This window comes from Pan paniscus, chromosome 3, assembly GCF_029289425.2.
Source record: "Pan paniscus chromosome 3, NHGRI_mPanPan1-v2.0_pri, whole genome shotgun sequence".
Classification (NCBI taxonomy): Eukaryota; Metazoa; Chordata; class Mammalia; order Primates; family Hominidae; genus Pan; species Pan paniscus.
The window spans coordinates 10,016,315-10,043,292 of NC_073252.2; the positions used below are offsets into that span (position 1 = coordinate 10,016,315).

A 26,978-nucleotide genomic window follows, 5' to 3' on the forward strand; every position below is an offset into this window, starting at 1 on the left:
GCCCCTTCAAGTTGATTGATGTGTCCTTTGACATGTCCCTGCCATTTTTTAAATGCTTCCTTGCTTTCTGGAACCACACAGCACTCTGGGCTCACCTTGTACTTCCCTACCCCAGTGTTAGCATCAGCCACTTCTCCAAGGAGCTCTGAGTCCTTTTAGTGAAGGGTGGTATTTATAAACCACAATCTGGATGGTTTGTGGATATTGCAAAGCATTCAGTCAGAAGCCATGGGAAATGGAGCAACATTTATTGAAACTTATATTAGTCAAGCAACTTAATGCTAGGCTAAGCTGCAGTGAGTAATAATCCCTAACCTCAGTGACAGTGCAGAAAAAGAAGGGTTTCATATCTGGAGTGTGATGCAGGTCAATGGGAGTTTCCTCCACCTGGTGACTCAGGTATCCAGGCACATTCATTTCTGCAGGTCTGCCTTCTTGACATGAGGTCACTGCAGAAGGAGAGAGGGTGTAGAGTCATGCCAGTTCTTAGGTGCTCCTGACAAGGAGATCTGCAGCACTCTCCTCACATTCCTGTTTTCCAGAACTCAGCCAGTACCCAACACAACTGCCAAAGAGTCTGGGAAGCATAGAGAGTGCACAGATAGCTGGAGATCCCTCATCACTACTGTCATGATATGTTCATCTATGCAATACATATCAATGGGTTCATCCCAGTCAGGCTGACTCCAAGAGGCTAAGATGACTTCACCTTGAGTGGTTTGCAGCTGGGAAAGAAAGGTAAGTCAGCACCGAGCGAACAGATCATTCACTTCAGTGGGCTGTCGAGCTGTGCTAGAGGCAGGTGCAGTGTGCTGCAGAAATACAGAGGGTGGCTACTACCCTGGAGTCTTGAGGAGATCCTGGTGTGCATTGGTGTGGGGTTTGAAATGTGAGTGGGCACTCACCCCCTTCAAGAAGAAGTGGGAAGGACATTTCAGACAGGGGCAAGTGCAAAGGCACAGGGCCTGAAAGAACTAGGCTGGGAGAAGAGGACAGCATTGGAATGGGTGGGAGAGGGGTCTGCTGGGGAAAGCTGGGGACGCAAGAGATGAGGCTGGACAAGCAGATTGTGAAGGGCCACACTGAGGAGCTGGGAATTAGTGCATTAATTTTTATTAATTGGGTTAATGATTAATAATGTGGGTTGCAGGGAATCATAGGGAGTATGAAGAACACTGTGGTTGTGTTTTAGGAGGATTGCCTTGGTGGTAGAATGTTGGATGGAGGAGATAGGAGTGGGGGTGAAGACATCAGCACTGAGAGACCTGCCCAACAGCTCTGGCAGCCATGCAAGCAAAAAGCATCAAGGACCTGTATTAGGAGGTGGCACTGGGGATGGATAGAAGGGGTTGGCTGGTGGAGCCATTTTGAGATAATGAATCAATAATAGCTTCCATCTATTGTGGATTGTCAAGATGTATTATTGGCTCACAATCCTTCCTGGCCTTTCCACATTCCTGCGACTTCCCTGTGGACAGGACAGAGCAGATTTCTTGCTGTGCACATGACCAGCTTTGGCTAGAGATACATGAGCAGAGTTAGTGCACGCCTGGTCTGACTGGAGGTTCTAACTGAATGTGGTGTTGGGTGGCCGCATTGACCCCACCCCTGCACAATGAGAAAAGCAAGCTCCAGGGAACCACCAGCCTCTGAATGAGACACACAGAAGCAAACAGAGCCTGGCCCCTAGTCTGAGGCAAGGCTTCCCAGCTGACTGCAAATTATTAACAAGAAATAAACACTTGTTTTAAGCTGCTGAGACCCTGGGGCTGTGTGTTATGTAGCATTGCTGTAAAAAAAAACTTGACCAATACAGGGACTTGCACTTTTGTAAGTACAGCATCTCATTTACCCATGATATCTCTTCATAGTAAGCATTAGGGATGCCATTTTAAAGATGAGGCAACTGAGGCTTAGAGAGGTTACGTCACTTGCTTAAGGTTCCAGAGCTGGTAAGTCAGAGAAGGATTTGAACCCAGGACTGTCTCGTAAGCCCATCCTTCTGCCTCTGTCTACACAGTGCTGCCTTTCAAAGGTGGCAAGCTCCTGAGTTAGCCATTTTAATCTGCCAGAAACCTCCTTGCTCCTGAACTGCGAAGAGGGACTGAGCTTTGGATTTCAAGAGGAGGCTCTAGGGCCACCATCAGGGGTCCTGTGGTTGAGGTGATGTGGCTGGCTCATCACCTGGGCCTTTCCACCTGCCCCTCCCCATCCCCTCCCCTCTACCCTATTCCCTGCCCTGTGCCAAGCTGAGCACATTGGCAGGGCTGGTGGCTGGGAGCTCAGCGTGTATCCTGTAGCCACAGAACAGAGCTTTCATTGCTGTAATACAGAGTTGAGTCTTTTGATATCAGCAGTGGGTGCAGCAAAACCCCACCGATTTTCTTATCAAGTTTTCCATTTGTGTCAGTGAAGCAAATCCAATTTAAAATACATCTTCAGAAGAAGGAGGGTCAATGAGTTCAAATAGAAGAATATTTGCTAACTGGATTAGGAAAACTCGCTCTGTGCTAAAATGTTTGAGGAAAATCCTCTTAGCACAATTTTGCAGGAGCCAGGCATGTGAAAGGATCGTTTCCTCACTATCATCCCTTGAGATCAGGGCTCTGGCTGGATGAAATGAGGCAGGAGTTTATTAGCTGCTTAGTTGGTTAGAGCCTGTGCTGATGAGGCTGAGCTCTGACAAGTCAATGTCAGAGAGAGATCTTGGTTTCCAGTAGCTTTTAATTCTGCTCAACTCTTTGTGGGAAAGAGCCTGGGTAACAGAGGACACCCACTACTTACTCAAAACCACCATACCCAGCAGACAAGCAGCTCATGGAGCCCTTCCAGGGAAAGACTGAAGGCTGTGGAGACCTAGCTGCACATTATATTATATTTTGCATCATAAGGTCTTATTGATACATAGAAAACTCTCAGTTTCAAAAAATAATGAGAAACTCAGTCTTTTTTTTTTTTTTTTTTTTTTTTTTTTTAAGATAGTCTTGCTCTGTCTCGTCTCCCAGGCTGGAGTGCAGTGGTGCGATCTCGCCTCACTGGAATCTCTGCCTCCTGGTTCAAGCGATTCTTCTCCCTCAGCCTCCTGAGTAGCTGGGATTACAGGTGTCTGCCACCTCACCCAGCTAATTTTTGTATTTTTAGTAGAGATGGGGTTTTGCCATGTTGGTCAGGCTGGTCTTGAGCTCCTGACCTCAGGTGATCTACCCACCTCGGCCCCTAAAGTGCTGGGATTAAAGGCGTGAGCCACCACACCTGGCCAAAAAATGATGAGAAACTCAGTGTTTTGGAAAGCAGGGAGAATGTTTAGTGTTCTAAAAATGTATCCTTTCACACGTAAAGCTTCCTGCCTCTGAGCCTTTGCCTGTGATGTTCCCTCTGTTACGGTCGTGCTTCCACCCTGGATGCTGGTGAATTCCACTTTGCCCTCCAGCCCAAATGTCATATTTTCTGGACAGCCATTTGCCATGCTGCCCACCAAACAGGCTGTCCCTTGTTCTCATGCCACTGCTGAACATTGTTTATTCCTTGTGCTAGGCAGGACTTTGTCAGTTGTAACAACTGAAACTCCACTTAGACATGTTTCAGCTAAAGGGTGACTTATTGACGTTTGTAACTGCAAAGACCATGGTATGCCTGAATTTTGAGGTCCAAAGAAATCATTTTCTCTCTCTCTCTCCTCTTCCTCTCCTCCTTCTCATTTTTCTTCTCTTTTTCTTTCCTCTCCTTCCCTCTGTTCTTCTTTTTCCTTCTTTTTCTCTATCTTCCTCTCTCCCTACTTCTTTCTCTTTCTCTCCCTTTAATTTGCTCTATTCTCTATATGGGCCTCATTCCTTCTGCAAATAAGGAAAATGACCACCTGGAAACCCAAGGCCCACCACATCCCAGCAGAGCCACCCAGCCGAAAGAAACCCAGCTTCTCTCTCCAGCATCTACACATCAATCTAGGCCAGAACTCCATCTGACCCTTGTGAGACATGCTTGCACACCTCGGTGGACCACTGAGGCCAGAGAATTCAGCATAATGACGGGCACTTCTGGGGTGATGGGCCTTCCCTGTAGCTAAGGTGACAGAAGGACAGACTGGTCTGGAATGTCCATGCCAGCTGGCTCACATGGCCAGCCATTGATGCTGGCTGTTTCTGGGAGCTCAGTTGTGCTCTAGACCAGAAAACCTCCATGTGACGTTTCCACATGACCCTCACTTCTCACAGCATGGTGGCTGGGGCCCAACGGGGAGACTTTCATGAGCAAAGTTTCCAAAAGACCAAAGTGGCAGCTGCGAGCCTCCTCATGGCTGAGCCTCAGCCCCCATGCAGCATCAGAGCCACTGCAGTCTTGGCTTCCCAGGAGACCAGCCCAGAAGCAGCAAGAAAGGGGACCTGGAAACCAGGAGGTCTGCTTCCAGGGAAGGCCCTCTGATATAATTTGGATATTTACCTCCACCCAGATTTCATGTTAAATTGCAATCTCCAGTGCTGGAGTTGGGGCCTGGTGGGAGTTGTTTTGACCACGGGGGTAGATCCCCCATGGCTTGGTGCTGTCTTCGAGATAGTGAGTTCTTGTGAGATCTGGTTATTTAAAAGTGTGTGGTATGTCCCTCCCCACACCCACCGACTCTCTCTTGCTTGTTCCTGTTTTGGCCACGTGATGTGCCTGCTCATGATTGTAAGCTTCCTGAGGCCTCCTTAGAAGCCAAGCAGATGCCAGCACCATGCTTCTTGTAAAGCCCGCAAAACCATGAGCCAATTCAAACTCTTTTCTTTATAAATTACCTTGTCTCAGATATTTCTTTATAGCAATGCAAGAATGGCCTAATACACCATCTTTGGAGACTAGCTAGCACATGGGCCTTCTCCATCTGTAGCTACACTTCTAGAACACACGTGGCTTCCAAGGCTACTGCAGCAGCTGGGGGAAGAGCTCAGGGTCCTGTGGGATGTTCCTAAGGCTCAGATCTGTGGTTCACATCACTTCCGCTCACATTCTATTGGCCATAATCTCGCTCCCTAGCCTCCACTTGACAGCAAGGGAACCCGAGGGAAGGGATCTGCTGGGGGCCATCTCTGCCACAAACAGCAAGTGAAAGCAAGTAGACAGGAAGCCAAGACTGATGCCCAAGTCAGAGAGGTGCTGAGGAAAGAAGTCTTTCTTTTTTTTTTTTTTGACAGAGTTCTGAATGTTTCAGAGTAGTCCAAGTACACTCAAAAGCACAATAATTAAATGAGGGGCAGGAGAGTGGCTTAGAAGAAGATTGTTTTTCTGGATTCAGCTCCAACAAAGTTTGTTCCGCAGGTCTTGGTGCTGTGTGATCGTCCTTCTCGCCACTGATATTCAGCCTGGATACCCCACTGTTGCTCTACCAGGGAGGAAAATACTTTCCTGCCATTGCCCTGAGCCTCCTGACTGACCCCAGCTACCTTGGGCATCCCAGCTTTTGGGACTACCCCAGACCTCCCTATAACCAGCAATCAGAGGCCGGCACAGCAAGAGTGCTTTGAAATGCTGCCTGGTGCTCCAGGGTGACAGGCAGCACCTGCTGTCATTGGTTGGTGTCTGTGCAGTATTTGCTAGAGTTTTGTGGATCTCAGCCTTGAAACCTGTGTCTTTGTACAGTCAAAGGGTCTGAGTTGGGAGAAGGCAACTAGATATGCTCCACCATAGCGTTCTGGTGTTTCCTGTCATCCCTGAAGCCTCTGAGTTCTTATAACAGGGGCTTAAAGACTGTAGCATTGAGATATGAAGGCTCGTAGTTATTGTCCAGTTCAGAGGACATTAATTCCAGGTATCTGGAACTTAAAACAAATCCTCATGCCCTCACCATGGCAACAGGTCTCACCTCCTCTGTCTCATACCTCTCCCTCCCTTGGCCACTATTGCTACAGATATCCTGACCCTTTTACCTCTTTATCAAATAAGCTCATTCTGCCCCAGGGCCTTTACATGGGCTTACTTTCCTCCAAGAATAATTTACTCCTGATATTTGCCTGACTACATCCTTCTCACCTTTCTGATTACAAAGAACCTTCCTTGACAACTCATTCTGAAGCAGCTTTTCCCTTCAATCCAGCTACTCCCTCTTTCGTTATTCTGTTTGATTTTATTTATAGCATTTAGCACTGTATGACATTGTTTATTTTGAAATTGTTTATTTCTCTCTCCTCAATAATATAAGCCCAAGAAAGACAAGGAATATGTTTTTAATTCTGTTTCTGTCCCCGGGCCCTAGAATAGGGTCTGGGAGATGGTTGCAGCAGAATCCCTAGCTGAAATGGCAATCTTGTGCTAATTAGAAAAAAAGAGCTCCCTTGCCCCCGTCTCTGTTTCTTTTTTTTTTTTTTTTTAGATGGAATCTCCCTCTGTTACTGAGGCTGGAGTGCAGTGGTGTGATCTTGAAGAGAGCCCTTTCTTGATATACTTTATCATCTTCTGCTAGAAGTTTTTCTATACTCATTATACAAACCCACCCTATCTGTCACTTACACACCATATATTGTCTTGCTTCCACCCCATCAAAAATGCTTGTGGAATGAATGAATGGATTGGTGAAAGTCAGGGGGACTGGAACATCTGAAAACAAATGTCAGTGTGTGTGGCCAGCGTCTGTGCACCTTTCTTGGTTGATTGAAACTTCTGTGCATTGATTTCATGGTGTTGGGCACAGAATCCCCTTTTTGCTCATTACCAACAAAGATTTGTCAAGCACCCACTCACTGTGTTCGCTTGGGGAATTCAGACATGAACAAGACACAATTTCTTGATTTAAGAGGCTGAGATTCTAGAGGGCCAGGCGGTGATGTGAAAGATGGTGTAGTCCAGGGTCATAACGGCTGCACTAGGAGCCAGCCCAGGGCTCTCCTGGAACACAGGACACCTGTTCAGTGCAGAGGACTCAGTAAGTCTTTCTGGAGAACTGATTGAGCTGGCTTTGCAGGATGGAGAGGTTCAAACATTGCTAAGTGCTTTGTACAACTTATAAAAATCCATGTTGCCCAGTCTCCAAGCAGTCTCATGTTCAGTAGACAAAAGGCAATTTTCAAACTGAAATTTTTTACTTGCATTTCTATTTCTATTTTCTTTCCTTCCTTCCTTCCTTCCTTCCTTCCTTCCTTCCTTCCTTCCTTCCTTCTTTCCTTCTCCCCCGCTCCCCCGAGTCTTGCTCTGTTGTCCAGCAGACTGGAGTGCAGTGGTGCGATCTCGGCTCACTGCAACCTCCAACTCCTGGGTTTGAGTAATTCTCCTGCCTCAGCCACCTCTCTCTCTTTCTGTAGCTGGGATTACAGACACATCCCACCATGACTGGCTAATTTTTGCATTTTTAGTAGAGACGGGGTTTCACCATGTTGGCCAGGCTCTTCTTGAACTCCTGACTTCAAGTGATCCACCTGCCTCAGCCTCCCAAAGTACTGGGATTACAGGTGTGGGCCACCGCACCCGGCCCTTTACTTGCATTTCTTAAGTTGTGTGAAGTCAGTAGGGATTGTTCTCTAGAATTCCCTTTTACTCTCCTATCCATATTCCCCCAGATCGTAGTTCCCTCACCTCTTTCACACAATCTTCCCTGCAAAACTCCACCCACAGCTTTCAATACCTCTCCCCACTTCTCGGCATTTTATTGGGAAGACAAGCACAGTTTCTTCCTTTTGGGACCATTCCTCCCTCCTCCGGCTTTTCAGGTCTAATAATGTATCCATTCTCTATCACAAAGGCCAAGCTAGAATCCTCTTTGGAGCGCCGCCCAGGTCAAGAAACTGCACAGATAGAGCAGAGGGAGAAAGGAGGTTCAGAACACTCATGCATTAATTGTTTTGGTCTCATCACAGTTTCTTTTTTTTTTCTTTCTTTCTTTTCTTCTTTTTGTAATGGAGTCTCGCTCTGTCACCCAGGCTGGAGTGCAGTGGTGCGATCTTGGCTCACTGCAACCTCTGCCTCCCGCACACCACCATGCCTAGGTAAGTTTTGTATTTTTAGTAGAGACGGGGTTTCACCATGTTGGTCAGGATGGTCTCGATCTCCTGACTTCATGATCTACCTGCCTCACCCTCCCACAGTGCTGGGATTACAGGCATGAGCCACCACACCTGGCTGGTCTCATCACACTTTCTAAACGACTATTATTAACTCACTTCCCAGATGAGAGAACTGAAGCTCAGAGAGATCAAGTGACCTGCCCAATATACCAAAGCTAGTAAGTGCCTATTCTTCCTGCCTGCCATACTTCCCTTCCCTCTGTCTTCCCCTTTGCCTACTTAACTGTGATTCAACCCAAAGAGAAATTTCCCCAGAAAGCCTTCCCTAAACATCTTGCCTTGGCCAACCTCCCCAACTGCTGTACACTTAGATAAGGCTGTGAACTTTCCCTTCACAGCCCTTTTCACATTTGTAATTGTGTATTTCTTTGGATTATTCCTGGGTTAAAGTCTATCTAGACTTTAAACTTTTTTTTTTTTGAGACGGAGTCTGGCTCTGTTACCCAGGCTGGAGTGTGGTGGTGTGATCTCGGCTCACTGCAAGCTCCGCCTCCTGGGTTCACGCCATTCTCCTGCCTCAGCCTCCCAAGTAGCTGGGACTACAGGTGCCCGCCACCATGCTCAGCTAATTTTTTGTATTTTTAGTAGAGAGGGAGTTTGACCATGTTAGCCAGGATGGTCTCAATCTCCTGACCTCACGATCCACCCACCTCGGCCTCCCAAAGTGCTGGGATTACAGGCGTGAGCCACCGTGCACAGCCTAGACTTCAAGCTTTTAGAATAGCATCTCTCTCTCTCTCTCTCTCTCTCTCTCTCCCTCCCATTGTATAACCAGTGGGTAAAACAACATATGGGACATGTCAGTACTTGTTAAATATTTGCTGAATAAAAGAATGAATGACTGGAATTCAAACCCATGTCTCCAAAATCCAAGCTCTTGTCTGACATCATGACTTGGTGTTCTCCAGGAGAAGAAGATAGGGGAAGGTCATTCCAGGTTGAGGAAATACCACATGACCGTTTACAATGGGTGTTCTTTTTTGGTGGCGGTGGTGGTGGCGGCAGCTTGAATCCAGGCTGTATTCGGAGTAGTGAAAGGAGAAGAAGCAGGAGCTGTGGACAAAGACAAGGGCAATATGAGGAAAAGACCTTGCATGCCCGGCCAGGAACAGGGGCCACAGGAAGCTGATCATGAAACACACTGACGGTGTTTCATCAGGGGAGTGACATGAACATAGTCACATTCAGGAAAGATCACTGCCTGCTGGGAAGACAGAGGGTCAGGGCAGAGACTGGAGGCCAGGAAAGTGCCACCATCAAACAGGATGGAGGAGGCACAATTCTGGACAGGGATGTCCATGGCCGGAGGAGTGGTCCAGCTCCCAGAAGATGAGGAGAGACCAGAGGTGAGGATGGCCCTTCAGTTTCAGGTTTAGGCACCTGGACAGATGGTCTTGCCCTCTCCAGCGGCAAAAAGCACTGAGGGGGAAGGAGGTTGGGGGAAGGGACTGTGTAGGCTGAGCAGCTTAAGTCTGAGAAGGTGGGCCACTTGCAGATGTTGGTCCAGGGTACAGGTGCGTTTGGTGGAAGGGGAGACTAGGAAGGGAGGAGAAAGTCCAGTCTGTTTCTAGACCTCACCATGCTGCAGGTGTCTGGGCCAGCAGGTCGCAGCCGGAGCTATGCAGCTGGCTGCTGTCACATCCCTTTCTCTCCCAGCTGCCTTCAGCTGAGCTTAACGCCAGTAGAGGCCGAAACACTTCACAAATGCAACTTGTCAGCTGGGAGGTGCACTCAGAGCTCAGGAACACTGTTTTCCCTCTTTATTGTTTTCCATCATTCTTTTTTTCAGTTTGGGTTTTGGGCCCCGTCAGTTCCTTTTCTGTTAAACACTGAGCTATTTATCCATCCCTCTCAAGGTTGAAAAAGAGAAAGACTGTAAAAGTGCCCTGCAAAGAAGAGGCCTCCAACTCTATGGGGGTGGGGGGCTCTCTTCCTCCTCTTGTCTTCTGAGTTCATTCCGAATTATTCCCCAAAGGAAAAATCGCTCAAGGACTGGGGGCGGTGGTGGGGAAAAGGACAATCTCCCAAGAGGTCAGGTGAAGCCCCAGCCTCAGGGTGTTGAGAGAGGGGCTGGGGGAAGCGGGAGCCTGTTCCTAGGAGACACTGTCTACTGGACACCTCATCCTAGACGGCTTCCCTGAGTTCTGACACTGTCCCAGGAGTAGGAATCATTATCCCACGCTGTGGAGAAGGAAACCAAGGCCGGGTAAAGTTATGTAGGGCCCTTAAAGTCGCAGAGCCAGGAATAAAGTCCGGATTGGGACTCGGGTCTGTGGGTAATCCAAGGCTGCCCCGCTTACCCTTCAAATGCTCTTTCCCCCTCCGGAAGCCCTCGCGTCCTCATCCTTACCCCACCTCTTGTTCCCCAAGCGTGGCCAGGGCTAAGGCTCCAGGGATGCACCAAGCACCATTCGGTTTTCCCGGGGAGAATTTTCCCCGGCCCGGGGACTAGGGTCTGGCGCTGGGGCGCCCCTCGGACCTGCGGGATCGCCCCTACACTCTGGCGCGCTGAGGGCGGTGAGCGAGGGCGCCAAGGCACAGGTGGGGCGGGAGTAGAGCGCGGAGGCGCGGGGGGCGGGACGCGGGGCCTGGGAGCGGCCAGGGACCGCGGCAGAGCCTCAGTGCCAGCCCGGCGCCAGCGACTGCCTGCCCCAGCCCCTCAGTGGCGGCTTGCTTTCTTCTCTCGCTCCGAACCAGACACAGCCGCTGCCGCTGCCGTCCGGCGCGCTGCAGACTCCGGAGAACAGCCCTGGCTGTCAGCGAGCACCAGCCGCTTCCTGTCCCCATCGCAGAGACTGAAGGGGCACACCACGGCCATGGAGCCAGAGGCGCTTCAGGAGGCAAGAGAAGTCCCCGCGTGCTCAGGAGCCCGGCGCAGCTCATGGTGAGCGCCCTCTGGGGCTCGAGGGTCCCTTGGCTGAGGGGGCGCATCCTCGGGGTGCCCGATGGGGCTGCCTGGGGGTCGCAGGGCTGAAGTTGGGACCGCGCACAGACCGCCCCTGCAGTCCAGCCCGAAATGCTGCCGCCAGGCAGCAACCGCACCGCGTACCCGGGGCAGTTCGCGCTATACCAGCAGCTGGCGCAAGGGAACGCCGTGGGGGGCTCGGCGGGGGCACCGCCACTGGGGCCCGCACAGGTGGTCACCGCCTGCCTGCTGACCCTACTCATCATCTGGACCCTGCTGGGCAACGTGCTGGTGTGCGCAGCCATCGTGCGGAGCCGCCACCTGCGCGCCAAGATGACCAACGTCTTCATCGTGTCTCTGGCCGTGTCAGACCTTTTCGTGGCGCTGCTGGTCATGCCCTGGAAGGCAGTCGCCGAGGTGGCCGGTTACTGGCCCTTTGGAGCGTTCTGCGACGTCTGGGTGGCCTTCGACATCATGTGCTCCACCGCCTCCATCCTGAACCTGTGCGTCATCAGCGTGGACCGCTACTGGGCCATCTCCAGGCCCTTCCGCTACGAGCGCAAGATGACTCAGCGCATGGCCTTGGTTATGGTCGGCCTGGCATGGACCTTGTCCATCCTCATCTCCTTCATTCCGGTCCAGTTCAACTGGCACAGGGACCAGGCGGCCTCTTGGGGCGGGCTGGACCTGCCAAACAACCTGGCCAACTGGACGCCCTGGGAGGAGGACTTTTGGGAGCCCGACGTGAATGCAGAGAACTGTGACTCCAGCCTGAATCGAACCTACGCCATCTCTTCCTCGCTCATTAGCTTCTACATCCCCGTGGCCATCATGATCGTGACCTACACGCGCATCTACCGCATCGCCCAGGTGCAGATCCGCAGGATTTCCTCCCTGGAGAGGGCCGCAGAGCACGCGCAGAGCTGCCAGAGCAGCGCAGCCTGCGCGCCCGACACCAGCCTGCGCGCTTCCATCAAGAAGGAGACCAAGGTTCTCAAGACCCTGTCGGTGATCATGGGGGTCTTCGTGTGTTGCTGGCTGCCCTTCTTCATCCTTAACTGCATGGTCCCTTTCTGCAGTGGACACCCCGAAGGCCCTCCGGCCGGCTTCCCCTGCGTCAGTGAGACCACCTTCGACGTCTTCGTCTGGTTCGGCTGGGCTAACTCCTCACTCAACCCCGTCATCTATGCCTTCAACGCCGACTTTCGGAAGGTGTTTGCCCAGCTGCTGGGGTGCAGCCACTTCTGCTCCCGCATGCCGGTGGAGACGGTGAACATCAGCAATGAGCTCATCTCCTACAATCAAGACATCGTCTTCCACAAGGAAATCGCAGCTGCCTACATCCACATGATGCCCAACGCCGTTACCCCCGGCAACCGGGAGGTGGACAACGACGAGGAGGAGGGTCCTTTCGATCGCATGTCCCAGATCTATCAGACGTCCCCAGATGGTGACCCTGCTGCTGAGTCTGTCTGGGAGCTGGACTGCGAGGGGGAGATTTCTTTAGACAAAATAACACCTTTCACCCCGAATGGATTCCATTAAACTGCATTAAGAAACCCCCTCATGGATCTGCATAACCGCATAGACATTGACAAGCACGCACACACACGCAAATACATGCCTTTCCAGTGCTGCTCCCTTTATCATGTGTTTCTGTGTAGTAGCTCGTGTGCTTAGAAACCTCACCCCATTGATTGGTAGTTCAAAGAATTGGCAGAAGCAGTTGCAATAAACTCAGTCAAATGTACCCAGCCTACCAGAGATGGACCAACGATCCTATGAGAGAAGAGAGTATGGTGCTGGGTCCTTAAAAAAAAAAAAAATGATACTTGGTCCTTAAAAAATATGCTCTGCCCTCCCTTTTTAAACAAATGGCTTGTTCAGTCACTTGTTTGTGTTTGAATTGATTTTTAAACAGCAGGTTGTGTGTGTGCAGTGATGCGGTGGGAGCACAGCTTTCCTGGGTCTGGATTCCCGTGGCTTTGTGCTTATGTCATTTCTTCTCTCTGTGCTGGTGGGGGCCTCTTTACCATAGCTTAAGAAGACTCCCTGATTTATTCTGGTGTCTAATAAACGCAGATTATTTGTATTATGGGGTGACTATCTTTGCTTTGCTACATTGGGTTTCAGGATTGCTTCTGAAGAAACGATGAGTGCATCCTTAAAATGCAAAGAAGATATCTGCTGGGTCTGGAAGTACATGCTTAATCTCTGTACAGTTTGGCCTTAAAGATACACCAGGGCAAAGGACCTTGAGGAGCTTCTGTTTTCTCAGGTTTCTTTTTATTACTTATACCCATGTTGGGTCTGTGCTGAAACCTGGCTTCAATGGCATGGCATTAGATCTTCTCAAGACCAGATGTTTTTTTTCTCATATGGAATCTTTTTTGAAGTAACATAAGACAACTCTCCTTACTCCTAGACAGATGCGATCAGTTCATTGAAAAGATCATGTAGAATAATATCTTGAATCTTTCTCCATCTGACAACTGTAGCATGTTTTAGAATGACATGGCTTTTGAGAAATCGTGTTTTCTGAAGAGCTTTGAAATGTGTGAATCAAGATGCTTTAAAAAAGAAACCCTATTTTTAAATAGGCATTTTCCTTAGTGGACAATAGCAAATAGGGAAATGCTTTTTAAGTAAAATGTAGAAGCCAGAGATGAAATGTGAATGAACTTGAAATTGGAAAATCTGTAGGTCGAGGTGCTCAATAGAAAAGCCCGGCTGACTCCAATCATTTTGTTTTTCCTCTCTGCAGTGTGCACAGCCAAGGGGAGTGTTTTATTCCAGACCCACACCAGTTGAGAGCATATTATTACCATCAGATCTAAATGTGAGCACTATTAATGGAAGCAAATGAAATGTGAATATGCAATTTCTTGCAAGTCCCTGCTTTGAAGCCGTTTTATCAAGGACAGTTCAATCAATTTTGATCTCTTTAAGGCTAATTTTATTGTCAGTCTTCTGTGCAGCCATATCTTGATCACTGCAAAATGTGCAGCTCCTGGAACATAGTGCTTAATAAATATTTGTTGAATGAATGACTATTTCTGGAACAGTGAGATTGAAAGCAAATCCTATTCAGTACATCAATTTTTATATATAATTTAGTCAAAATGATACTGGAATCTGAGGTCCGTGTTCAGTTTCTGACCTCCTGTGAATGGATAGCTAAGCGAACCATTAGGCAACATTAGGGGCAGTGAAAAGCACCCAGCTCTAGGATTCAGGAGATCGTCGCATGACCTTGAGTGAGTCAATTAACCTTTCTGGGCCTCATTTTCTGTCTGTGTCTGTAAATGGAAAGACTTCAACTAGATCACTGTTTACCCAATTGTGCTTTGTGATGCATATGTTAATGGATGGGGTCTCTGGTGAAATAAGTTCAGCAAACCCAGGTTCAACACCTGTTTTCTCGATAGGACTTCTTAGAGCTTCTCCTGTGCATGATGCATCCTCCAGTGGGAGAAGATTCTGTATCATTTCCCAATGCTGTTCACCTCGTGAACCTTGTTTGGTGGAATTCCTGCTACTGTTTCTCTGAAGTCCATAGTCACGACTTGAGAAACTCAAATCCAACTGACCTGGAAGTCTTTACAATATTCTGTTCTAAAGCAAGAGTTGCTATAAGCAAAATCTTTTGTGAAAAACACTGTTCTAGGCTCCAGTTTAAATGAGTTCTGTGTTATGGGAAATGGATTATGTGAGGACTTTGGAATTTCCTTCTGTAAAATATCACTCACCATTCATTATAATTAGGTACTATGCTCTAGGCATTGTTCTAGATGCTGGGAATATAGTTGTCAATCAAATTCTCTGCTGTCTTGGAACATTTATGTGAGTCAGGGGAGAGATAAGCCAATAAAGAGATCTGTACTATACTGCACTGCATTGCACTGCGCTGTACTGACCAGGATAGATAACGCCAGGCAGGGGTAATTGCTATGTTGCAAAAAAACCCAGGGTGAGTAGGGTGGTGAAGCTGCTGTTTTATTTATGGTGGTCAGGGGAGGACTTTCCAAAGAGCTGCATGAAGAGAGACCTTGACGAAGTAAGGGTTGGAGGGCTGCTAATGTCTGGGAAGGAGAGCAATCCAGGCGGAGGGAGTGGCAAGTGCAAAGGCTTGGAAATGGGATTGTTCCTGGTGCCCTCGGAGGAGTGTGGCTGGAGGGCTATAAAAGAAGAGCGTGATAGGATTAATGTTAATTGCTGTAGCAGCAATTGCAGCAGGCATGATGGAGACCCAGCCTGTGCTGGGTACACACATGTGTTAATTCATTTGACTCTCGCTGCCCTGTGAGGTAAGCACTCTTATTACCCCATTTTACAGATAAGGAAATGAAGGCATTGGCAGGCTAAATAACCAGCCTGTGGTCACAGAGCTCCTGAGTGGCAGAACTCAACTTGAACCCAGGTAGCCTGGCCGTGGAGTCTTTAATCCTAACTGCTCTTTGATGGTGAGAGAGGATGCCAGAACATCTTCAGTCAGCAAATGCACTAGTGCACAGATCAGGACATTCAGTTTTTTGTTCATTTATTACTGAAATAGTTAATTGATTCATCCCCACAGCTATACAACAGCAGATCTTCATTGTGTACCTGCTCTGTGCACAGCTTTGTGTTTGGAGGGAAGGCACCCTAGGGTTATGGGCAAAGTAGCTCTTACATGATGGACCAAGTGCTTTCCTGGATTCTTATTTATTCCTCACATTAACCTCACATGTTATTATTTTTCCATTTTACAGATGAGGACATGGGGGCACAGAGGACCTTGAGGACAAGGTTGTTTGTCCAAGGTCATGGGAAAATTAGTAGAGGAACCAGGGTTCACCCTAGGTCAGTGGTTCTTAAGTGAGGGAACTTTGCACCCTGCACCCCCACAGATATTTGGCAATGTCTGGAGACATTTTTGGTTGTCACAACTGGGTGTCAGGTGCTCCTGCCATCTTGCGGGTAGAGGCCAAAGATGTTGCTAAACAACTTCTGGCGCACAGAGAATTATCCAGCCCCAAATACCCATGTTGCAGCACTCGAGAGGACTTGGCCAGGCGGGCAGACTCCAGGTCCCAGCTCCCTGTCCACAAGGCTACCTGCCTGGGATTGGAGGCTCCAGTGCCCTGAGTTTGAAGTTTGGCTCCACCATTTATTAGTCATCTGAATTTGGGCACCTTTCTGAGCTCCAGCTTCTTTATCTGAGCAATGGGCACATGAACCACACAGAGCGTGTATTACACAAAACACATGCCCCAGAACTTCCTTGTTCTGATACATGCTGAATCTTCTTTTATAATTACACATCCATACACCATATTCGTTGGTTAGAAGTGAGTCATTAAGTCCAAATCATATTCAAGGGGAGGTGATCAGACTTTACCTCTTCATGGGAGGAGTGCCAAAGAATTTGCAGAAGAGATGTTTCACATTTTATGCTTTATTTTTAAACACTTGTTCTCACATAGTTTCAGACTTACAGAAACCTTGCAACACGGTACAAAGAATTTCTAAATATTGTTTACCCAGATCCCCCAAACATCAATGTTTCACTGTATCACTTATCTCTGTTCTTCCCTTTTTCTTCTGAGTCATCTAAGATGTGATGCCCATTTACTCTGAATATTTTGTTGCATATTTCCTAAAAACAGGGAATTCTCTCATCTCATCTACAGACTTTATTCAGACTTCACGATAATGTCCTTTATAACAAAACAATCCAAGACCATGTGTTGCATTTAGCTGTCCCCTCTAATTTGAAAGTTTCTGCTGCTTTGTCTTTCATGACACGGACCTTTGTGAAGATTACCTGGCCAGCTACTTGGTTGAATTGTCCTTCAACTTGGGTTTTTTGGTGCTTTTCCATGATTAGATTCTGTCATGTATGTTGGGCAGAAATATCACAGATGCCATGCTGAGCTCCTGTAGCTCATGGCATGAGGGGCAGGTGCTGTTAATTAGTCCCATTACTAGCAATGTTAACTTTGCTCATGGGGTTACGGTGCTGTCCACTGTTTTACTCTTTATAATTAATATGTATTTCCTTTGGAGAAATACTTTGAGACTATGAAGATATCCTATTATTTCTCAAACTTGCATCCATTGGTTTTAGCATTTATTAGTGGCCCTTCCCTGAATCAGTTATTACTGTGGTTGTCAAATGGTGTTTTTTAAAAAAATTCCATAATCTTTCTAAATGTATTGTTGGTTTTCTACTGTAAGGAAGAATATTTGTTTTATATATTTATTTACATCAGCATAGAATCTTGGTTTTTTAGTTTTCTGTTTGCTTGTTTTTGAGACAGGGTCTCACTCTGTTGTCTAGGCTGGAGAGCAGTGGCATGATCACAGATCATTGCAACCTTGACTCCAGGGCCAAAGTGATCCTCTCACTTCAGCCTCCCAAGTAGCTGGGACCACAGTCATATGCCACCATGCCCAGGTAATTTTTTTTTTTTTTGTAGAGACGGGGACTCCCTATGTTGCCCAGGCTGGTCTCAAGCTCCTGGGCTCAAACAGACCTCCTGCCTCAGCCTCCCAAAGTGCTGGGATTTACAGGCTTGAGTCACCATGCCCAGCCTGGGTTTCTAGTTTTTATAATAGGTTATAATCTTTTACTTGACGCTGTTAATGGATACTATTTTGACATTCCAGGTATGGGACCTGGGGACACATGTGTCCCATTTCTAAGATATTAACACAATGCTCAGTCTAGGGGCAACACTCAGAACACTGTTTTCTATTGTCTTCTAAGACTGTCCCTGCCCTCAAATCTCTCAGTGAACTGGGGGTATCCATACTTATCATGATATTTAGGTTGCCCTAGATTTGATTAGTGGGAGCCCTTTAAGTTGATTCTTGTGTCCTTTTGACATGCTGTCATTATTCTTTGAGTAGTTTTTTACTTTTCAACATGAGATATGTCAGACTCATCTTGTATATTCCCTGTCCAAGCCTTGGAATCAGCCATTTTTCCAAGGAGACCAGGGTTCCTTCTAGTAGAAAATGGTACAGAGAAATCAAGATGTGGGCACTAGGGTGTTTATTGTTGCTGGGGTGACATTGTTTCTATATCCTCTTAAAAGAAGAGCTGGGAAATGGATACATGTATATACATGCACACATATTCATATGTGCATATACACATATCAGTGAGCATCTCTATCTATTTCTATGCCTACTTATGTAGATATATCAAATCCCATGCATTCATTTTGATATCTAGCAGAAATATTTTAAAAACCATCACCTCTCGTTCAAATCTTGATTCTCTAATGTTCTAGTTCATGAGACCTGGAAGTCAAAGAGATTAAGTTACCTTCCTAGGTTTTAAAAAATATTAAAAAGGGAATAATTAGTTGCTTACCTTGTAGTTTATTGTCAGGATTATGTGCTGTGATGCATGTGGAATGTGTAAGGGCATTATACAATGAGAATTTAGAAATGGTCTTCTTGTGACTGTGTCCTTAAGAGCTGAGAGTACAGGGCAGAACCTTCCTGTTTCTATGTAGTGGTTCTGTGCTCCATTTTACAGGCAGTGTGGGAAGCTACTAGGGATCAATAATTCAAGAGTCAATATGCAGTAGACGGATAGAGTGGCTAAAGAGCAGACTAGACTTGCCTACACCTAGAATAGGAAGAAATAGGACAAGATGTCAAGCTTGATAGGAGGAAGTTGTTGATATGAGGGGAGAGTTAAGCGGAGAATGTTGAGCCCATGTGGAACCTCCTGGGCCTCTAGGCCAATTTGGGGGAAGGGCTTAAAGGGAATATGAGTACCCCTACTCACAAGAGCAGGCAGAGCCATCAGACTTTTGCTTTGACACTGTTAATGAAGTACCATTTTGATATTCCAGGTATGAGACCAAGGGATACATGTTTCCCATTTGTGGGATATTAATAATACAATGCCAGTTCCAGGGAAAACACTCAGAATATTGTTCTGATTCTCTTCTAAGACCATTCCTGTCCTGAAAACTCTTAGTGAACTGAGAGTACCAGCACTCCACCAACACTGACAGAATAAAGAAGACAACCAGCATTTGTTGTCTATACACTGGGTGAGGTGCTTTGTATACATTTTCTCATGCAATCATTGCAATATTCTTGTGACATAGGCACCATTGTCCTCATTTGAAAAAGGAGGAAAAGGAGGCTGAGAGAGGTTCAATAGCAAGCCAGGTTATGCTTCTAGTAAGTGATAGAAGTGGGATTTGAAGAGCATCTACTCCTGGAGAACCCCCCTTTTGGGCTTTACACAACTCTTTGGAGGGAGTCAGGAAGAGGAGAGCTCCTTTGTGTATATTGCCCATGGGTCCTCTCCAGGTGAAGTATTTTGAGGTTCTGAAACCATTATCAGACTTGGTTGTAAATTCCCTCTCCATCTTGGACCTTTTCCTGTGCTCTTCCAATGGCCCTTTCCAATGGGTAATTAGACCTCAGTTGTCTACATGAGTGAGATCTGCTCAGCATGGAGGGGGCTCTATTTTTCTACACCCTTGATAATTTGTAGATTTGGGAAAGCATGCCCAGTATGGCTTGTAGGGGCTAACACATATGCCCTCGTTCATATGTCAACTTGGCTTCATGGGTAGGGGCTGCCTGGAGTCCTGGGATGAGAAAGACTACAAAGTTGTATTCCAACCAATGACATGGAGGGGCCTGGTTAATAAATGATTTCTATTAGGAGTTTGGGAGGTGGGGGATGTGTGAATGTTCTAAGTACTTGCCATTCTGGGTCTCTCCGTAGCCCCTAAACCTGTCTGTCTTAGAACCACTTGAAAGTTAAAATATTGATGTCTGGGGACCACTCCAAATTAGTTAAATCTGAATTTCTAGGGAATAGGGCCTAAGCTTCACTTTTTTAAAAACATTGGATGTGTTAGAATGTATATAGCCACAATCGAAAAACACCATTGGTCTGCATGGTATCCTTAGGCATGTTTGAAATTTATCTGCCTTGATCCTGCCCTGATCTTGCCTTTGCTACAATATTAAATGGGCTCTTATTAACAATGAATATGTCTAATTATTCTCTAGATCTTTTATTAGCTTGAATTATTCTTAGATATTCTGCCACATAAAATAATTTGAATGTATAGTCTTTGTGGTTGATGGTCTAAATAGCTAAACTCAAACCTCACTGCAGCTGTGACTAGAAAGTCCTCATTGATGGAGAACCCTAGAGGTCCTTTTAGAGGAGAAAAAATAATTCAGTGGGCCAAGCTGTATGTAATATTTTGCCTCTGATTCTCAGATTCCTTGTTGGCAAAATGGGAATGGAAAATAAATAAAGAGTCTATAGTCAGTACCTAATAAGCATCTGTTGAATAAATAAATTAGTGGAATACAAAATTAAAATACTTGTCTCATTAAACATCTAGAGAAAAAGGAGACAGATGTAGAGCTAACCCATGCCTGTTACACCATTTAATGCTAGGTGTATGGAAGCAGATACTGTGTCTCTCTAGTTTCACAGGCTCTCAGATCGAGAGGAACTGTACTCTAGGAGCTGCATGTGACTAGTCATTCTCAAGAAGTCCCCACCCCAATACCTGATTTGATGAGATTCTGAACTTTAGTTGATGCTGAAGGGGGAGGAGATTTTTAGGGATCTTGGGAGGACCCAAGTGTATTTTGCATGGGGTGGAGGATGTGAATCACTGGGGGCTGGAGGACAGGCTTCCCGGCAGCCCCTAAGATGGCCTCCAGTGATCCATGCCTCCTGGTATTCATGCCATTGTATAATCCTCTCCACTCCCTTACATCTTGGCTGAACCTAATGTCTTGCTCCTAACAAACACAATATGGTGAAACTGATGAACGGCACCTCTGATAAGTTACAAGAAGACAATGACTTCCATCCTGCTCACTCTCTCTGGCTCTCTTGCTTTCTTGTTCTGATGGAAGCCAGCAGTCATGTTGTGGGTGTTCTATGAAGAGGCCCAGTAGCAAGAAACTGGAGGTTGTGGGAGTGTCTGACCAAGAGCCAGCCAAAACCTGAACCTGCTAATAATCACATGAGTGAGCTTGGAAAGGAAATGTCCCTCAGTTGAGCCTTCAGATGAGACCATAGCTTTATATTACTCCTTGATTGCAGCCTTTGGGAGACTGTGAGCCAGAAGACCCAGCGAAGCTTTGCCTGGGCTCCTGACTCATAGATACTATCAGAAAAACACTTGCTGTTTTAAGCCGCTAAGTTCTGGGTTAATTTATTATTTAGCAATAGATAACTAATATAGAAGAAAAGGGAGAGAACATTTATTGAATCCTTCACTATACCCCAGGTACTTTGTAAACCTCTTTCCATTTCATCCTTAAGTCAACCTGGATGAAAATATTCAGGTTCAGAGATGCTGGGTGAGTGTCAAGGGCAGGATATGAATCACTACTGTTTGATTTGAAAGTCTGTGCTCATTTCTCTATTCCAGGATGCAAACCGGGAGATGTTTTCTATTCTATGTTTCTTTGCTTTTTTTTTTTTTTTTTGTGGCAGGGAGACAGGGTCTTGCTCTGTCATCCAGGCTAGAGTGAAGTGGAGCAATCATGGTTCACCGCAGCCTTAAACTCTTGGGCTCTGGTGATCCTCCTGCTACAGCCTCCCAAGTAGCTGGGATTATAGGCATGTACCACCACACCTGGATAGTTTTTTTTTTTTTTTAAATTTTTATTAGAGACAAGGTCGCACTACATCACCCAGGTTGGTCTCAAACTCCTGAGCTCAAGGGATTCTTCTGCCTCAGCCCCAACAAAGTGCTAGGATTACAGGTAGGAGCCATTGTGTCTGGCCACATTTTCTCTGTTCATAAAGTCAGCAGTAGAATAGCTAACATTGTTGCTAAAGAGTTTGTACAAAATGAGTAATTATTAGTGTCCCTGCATGCAGCCACCTGCTGTTGCTGACCTTCTGTGCCTCTGCAGCCAAATACACATCAGGTACTTATGTACACACACTCCACAGGCACACAGATGCCTCCACAATACACATGTGCCCAAGATGCAATTGCGAGCACACAAGTGCACAAATAAGCACACACATGTGTCTTCACAAAGAATTATCTCCACCTTCATTTTTCTCCCTTCCAAGTACTAACCAGGTCTGACCCTTTTTAGCTTCCAAGATCAGATGAGATTGGGCATGTTCAGGGTATATGGCTGTAGCCTACATCCTCTTTATTTATTTATTTATTTTGAGACGGAGTTTTGCTCTTATTGCCCAGGCTGGAGTGCAATGGCGCGATCTCGGCTCACAGCAACCTTTGCTTCCCGGGTTCAAGCCATTCTCCTGCCTCAGCCTCCTGAGTAGCTGGGATTACAGGCATGCGCTACCACGCCCAGCTAATTTTGTATTTTTAGTAGAGACGGGGTTTCTCCATGTTGGTCATTTTTTAATGAAAGACCCTTTGAGACAGTTCATACCTAAATATGTAAATAGTGCATAAGATTTTGCAGCCTGAACAGAAAGGGCCACTATAGATTTTTCTCTTTAGCAATTTTCTGTGTACTGTAAGCAAATTTGAAATCTGGCTAGAGACTTCAGAAATCATGTTGACCACTCCCCATATTGTGCAGATGCGGAAATTGAGGCCCTGAGAGACTTGCCTAAGTACGCCAGCAAAGTGGTATGAACTGAAGTCCAGGTCTCCCAACTCCCAGTTGACTGTCCTTGCTGTGGCACTGTGCACCGTCGGTGGGGAGAACACTCCTGGTCCTTGGGAATTCATTACCAAAGGACATCAGGAGCACAAACAAGTTCATGCCCTATTGTTCTTTCCACATAAAAGAAGTTGATGACATTTATGCTTTCATAATATCCCATTAAGATAGAACATTGTTGAATTATTTGTGGATTAAATACAGATGTGCAGGGATTTTAGGGCCCTGATTGATTTTCTATTGAAAGAAGCGAAAGGAATGCTAATTTACAACTGGCAAATGTTAGCTCTTAGGAGGCGGCAAAACAGCATTTCAAAGGCCTGTTTTTTGTTTGGTTTTGGTATTTCATGAAAGAGATTTTTCTGTGCAAAGTGGCAGGAAGCCACTTTCAACAAGAGCTAAAGGGAATGAAGATTTAAAAAATGGACTGAAAACAAATTCAAAGGTGCCAGGCCTTTGTTACTGCAAGCCCCTCCTGCAGGATGAGAGGCCGCTAAAACAAAATCAATAATTTAAGCGACTTTCTGTCCCTCTCTCCCCTGCTATTCTGATAAAATGATTTGACATTTCAGACAACAAGGAATGAACATCAGACCAGGAAGAAAAGGGCTTGGGTATGAGTCCCAGTTGTGTGATTTTAAGTAAATGATTAAACGTTTCTGAATTTGGTTCTCTCATCTCTAATAATGAAACCATCATGCTTATATCTTGAGTGTAAAAAATGCTCATTTACTAGAACTCATCCCATATCATATGCCACATTAGGATTTGTGCAGAGCGATCTCATTCATTTTTTTTTTTTTTTTTTTTTTTTTGAGATGGAGTTTCACTCTTGTCTCCCAGGCTGGAGGGCAATGGTGCGATCTTGGCTCACTGCAATCTCTGGCTCCTGTTTTTGGTTTCAAGCAATTCTCCCGCCTCAGCCTCCCGAGTAGCTGGGATTACAGGCACCCACCACCACGCCCGGCTAATTTTTTGTATTTTTAGTAGAGATGGGGTTTCACCATGTTGGTCAGGTTGGTCTCAAACTCCTGACTTCAGGTGATCCACCCACCTCAGCCTCAAGTGCTGGGATTACAGGCGGGAGCCACCATGCCTGGCCTTGTTAATTCTTTATAGCAGCCCTGTAAGGAGGTCTGTTCATTCTCACTGTACAGCTAAAGGTGCTGAGGCTCAGAGAACTCAAGCTCCTCACTCAGGGTCACACAGCTAAGAAGTGACAAGGTGGAGATTTAAACCTATGCTTGTCTGGCTAGGCACTGTCTTATATAGTAAGAGTGTGGGGATGACAGATTGCAAAACAAAGCAAAATAAAACTCACAGGCTCTGAAGATGTAGTGACTGCCTACTCTGCCCCTGTGCTAGTGACCCAGAGTTAAAGATGGGTTCTCATCATGGTCTCTGCTTCTGAGGATCCCTCAGCAGCTTGAGAAGAAAGCAAACCTGGTGGTGGCAACGAGGGGATCTGATACTTTGGATTCCATTTTGGACTCATGTTTAAAGTGCATATGGGCTACCCAGGTGGGTGTATGAGCCGAGGACCAGAGCAGAGGTCTGGGTTTGGGACCAACATCACCAAAGATGATAGCCAACACTGAGTGACTGCTGAATTTGTGCTGGGCACTGTGCCAAAGAGTTCTCAGGCATTAACCCATCCTTTTTTTTTTTTTTTTTTAGACAAAGTCTCACTCTGTCACCCAGGCTGGAGTGCAGTGGCACAATCTTGGCGCACTGCAACCTCCATCTCCCGGGTTCAAGCAATTCTCCTGCCTCAGCCTCCGAGTAGCTGGGACTACAGGTGCACGCCCCCACACTCAGCTAGCATTTTTGTATTTTTAGTATAGACAGGGTTTCACCATGTTGGCCAGGGTACCTCGATCTCTTGACCTCATGATCCACCTGCTTCAGCCTTCCAAAGTGCTGGGATTACAGGCATGAGCCACTGTGCCCGGCTGCATTAACCCATTCTATCCTCAGACTGATGCTGTGAGGCTGCTGTCCTTACCTTGCTGTACTGAGCAGTGAGAAAACTTGCTTGTAGGTGAAAGTTAAAACCTCAAGGAGGATTCTTCTTGAAAGCCATCCCAGGGTTTTTCTATTTGGTGATTCATGATCAATCTTATGCCCCAAGTCCCCACATTCCCTCTATTTTGAGTCACTCAGTCTCATAAGAGTCCCTGGTGCCTTTATTTTGCTTCATTTGAATTCTGGATTCAGCGTGCATCAGAAATGTTCTCCCTGAGAGCTGGAAAGCATTTTTGTGATGGCTGGGCTGGAGGGCCATTAAGAAAATAACTTTGCACACCAACAAAAAAGACTAAAGTCTTAATTGCTGATCAAAAAGTCAACAGGAAAGGATGCACCACTGCATATATGGTGAGGGACGCATTGCCTTGGTCAGGGCACAGGTCCTTTGTCCCTGAGTCCTGTTTCCTTGTGTGGGTAGAGGGCATTTTCACACTCTCTGTCCACAAAAGACCTCAGGGGGAACCAAAGAGCAGCATGAGCAGAGGGTCATGGTCACGGGCATTGACTGGGTGCTTGCTACATGCAAATGCTCTGTGTTAAGCACCTTGGAAACACTAACTCATTTACTGTCCCAACAAATCCAGGTTGTAGGTACAAGTAATAGTCCCACTTTACAGGTGACAAAATTGAGGAATAGAGAGGTCCGGTGATTTGCTCAAGATCACACAGTACGTGTGGCACGGCTGAGATTCAGACCCATAAGTGAGACTCTAGACCTTATTCTTCTCACTGAACCCCCTGCCTCTCATGGCTATGTGGCTCACGCTCCCATAGACTTAAGTCCTGAGGCTGAGGAAGGGTCCTCAGATAAAAGACGTCAATTTCTGTGTCTTTTTTGAGCAGCCCTCATGAACATCAACACCCTTTTGAGGTTACTGAGCGCATTTGCCTGACCTTAACATTGTCATCCCAAAGCTGTTTGCCAATTCATTCCCATCTCCACAGCCCTATCTTTCTCTAGCAGTCTTGGTCTGTGGTTCTAATGAACACAGGAGGCTTGGTTCATTTGGATGCAGGAAGTGAGGAGGAATAACATGAATGGGATTGACAAGATGCCTCAATTCTTATCTGTTGAAGGGAGATACTTATCATGCCTCCTTATGCAGTGCTGTAAGGATTAGATGAGATTCTTTATATAAAGGACTTAGAACAATACCTGGTGTGTTGTTAGTACTCAATTAACTTTATACAATGTATTAGTCAGGCTTTGTTGTGGTGATGCTACATAACAAGTAATCTCAAAATCTCAATGCCAGCAACAAACATTTACTTCTCATTTCCATAGGTCAGCTGTGGTTCTACAGGGCTCTTCTGGGCTTGGCTAGATTCAGATGGACCTGGATCTGGGTGGTGAATTGGCTTCCTATTTGCTTCACTTGGCTGTCATGAGAGGATCCAGGGAAGTAGTAGCAGTTATCTGAAGCATATTCATCTCATGCTGGAGGACAGGATCACCAGAGGCCATGCAGGAATGTTTAACGCCTCTGCTTGGATGTGGCATTCACTGAGTCACTCACATTCCATTAGCTGAAGCAAGTCACATGGCTAAGCCCAATGTCAGTGGGGTGGGGAAGTACACCACTTCCATGGAAAGGAGGGAAAACAGATGTTTGCTGAATAATAATACAATACTATGATCTACCACAATACTATGATCTACCATTATACTGTGATCTACCATTAACATTTCTTGAGTGCCTAATAGCTCTCAGGAAGTGTTCCAAGAACCAGGGATTCTAGAGATGAATCACATAGCAGTTCTGCTCTCTGCTCTCAAGGGTGCCTTCACTAGAGACTGTGGTCACTGCAAGGACAAAGGTGGCCCCAGGACAACTTAACCTCTCCTGAACTATTTTAATTCTCACAATTTCCCCGTAACCCCAGTATCACTATCCTTATTTTACAGACAAATAAACTGGGACTCAGAGAGGTTCAGTAATTTTCTTTTGTTCCCATGGCTAGAAAATGGCTAAGCCTAGAACCAAACCTTGGTGTGATTGTTCCAGGGTTCTGTTCTTTGCATGACCACTCTGGACTCAAGTATTTAGGCAGAGGTATTAGAACTGAGATGCAGACTGACCAAAACTCTCATATCTTGGCAGGAGCCCAAGTCTGCATATGTATGAGCCTCATCCACACATACGCAAGCTCTGGCTGAGACATCTGTAACCTAGACTTTCATAGCTGGGCTACTAACTTCAATCATCTGAAGGAAGATTCAAGTTATCAACTGCCACCAATTCAGTGAATTATCCATAAACTTGTTTCTATATTGCCCTACGATGCTCAGTCTAAGCCCAAGTCAAATGCTCCCTCCTGAAAACTTCTCTGATTCCCTAGCCACCAGTTTCTGCCTGTGTTGCCTG

At 46.4% G+C, this 26,978-nt stretch overlaps 2 protein-coding genes across 2 annotated transcripts in view; one reads left to right on the forward strand and one right to left on the reverse strand.

Moving 5' to 3' along the window:
• Nucleotides 1-7,144: 7,144 nt before the first annotated feature.
• SLC2A9 (solute carrier family 2 member 9) overlaps nt 7,145-26,978 on the reverse strand; it is a 247,221-nt gene continuing 227,387 nt past the window's right edge. Inside the window, exon 12 of the mRNA XM_055111189.2 lies at nt 7,145-9,080. Within this exon, the coding sequence (XP_054967164.2) occupies nt 8,838-9,080 (243 nt within the window). The 3' untranslated portion in view covers nt 7,145-8,837. The remainder of the gene's footprint in view (nt 9,081-26,978) is intronic.
• On the forward strand, nt 10,618-13,979 carry DRD5 (dopamine receptor D5). The gene has a single exon (XM_003826782.5). It carries the CDS (start codon nt 11,044-11,046, stop codon nt 12,475-12,477), a length of 1,434 nt encoding a protein of 477 aa, XP_003826830.3. The 5' UTR covers nt 10,618-11,043; the 3' UTR covers nt 12,478-13,979.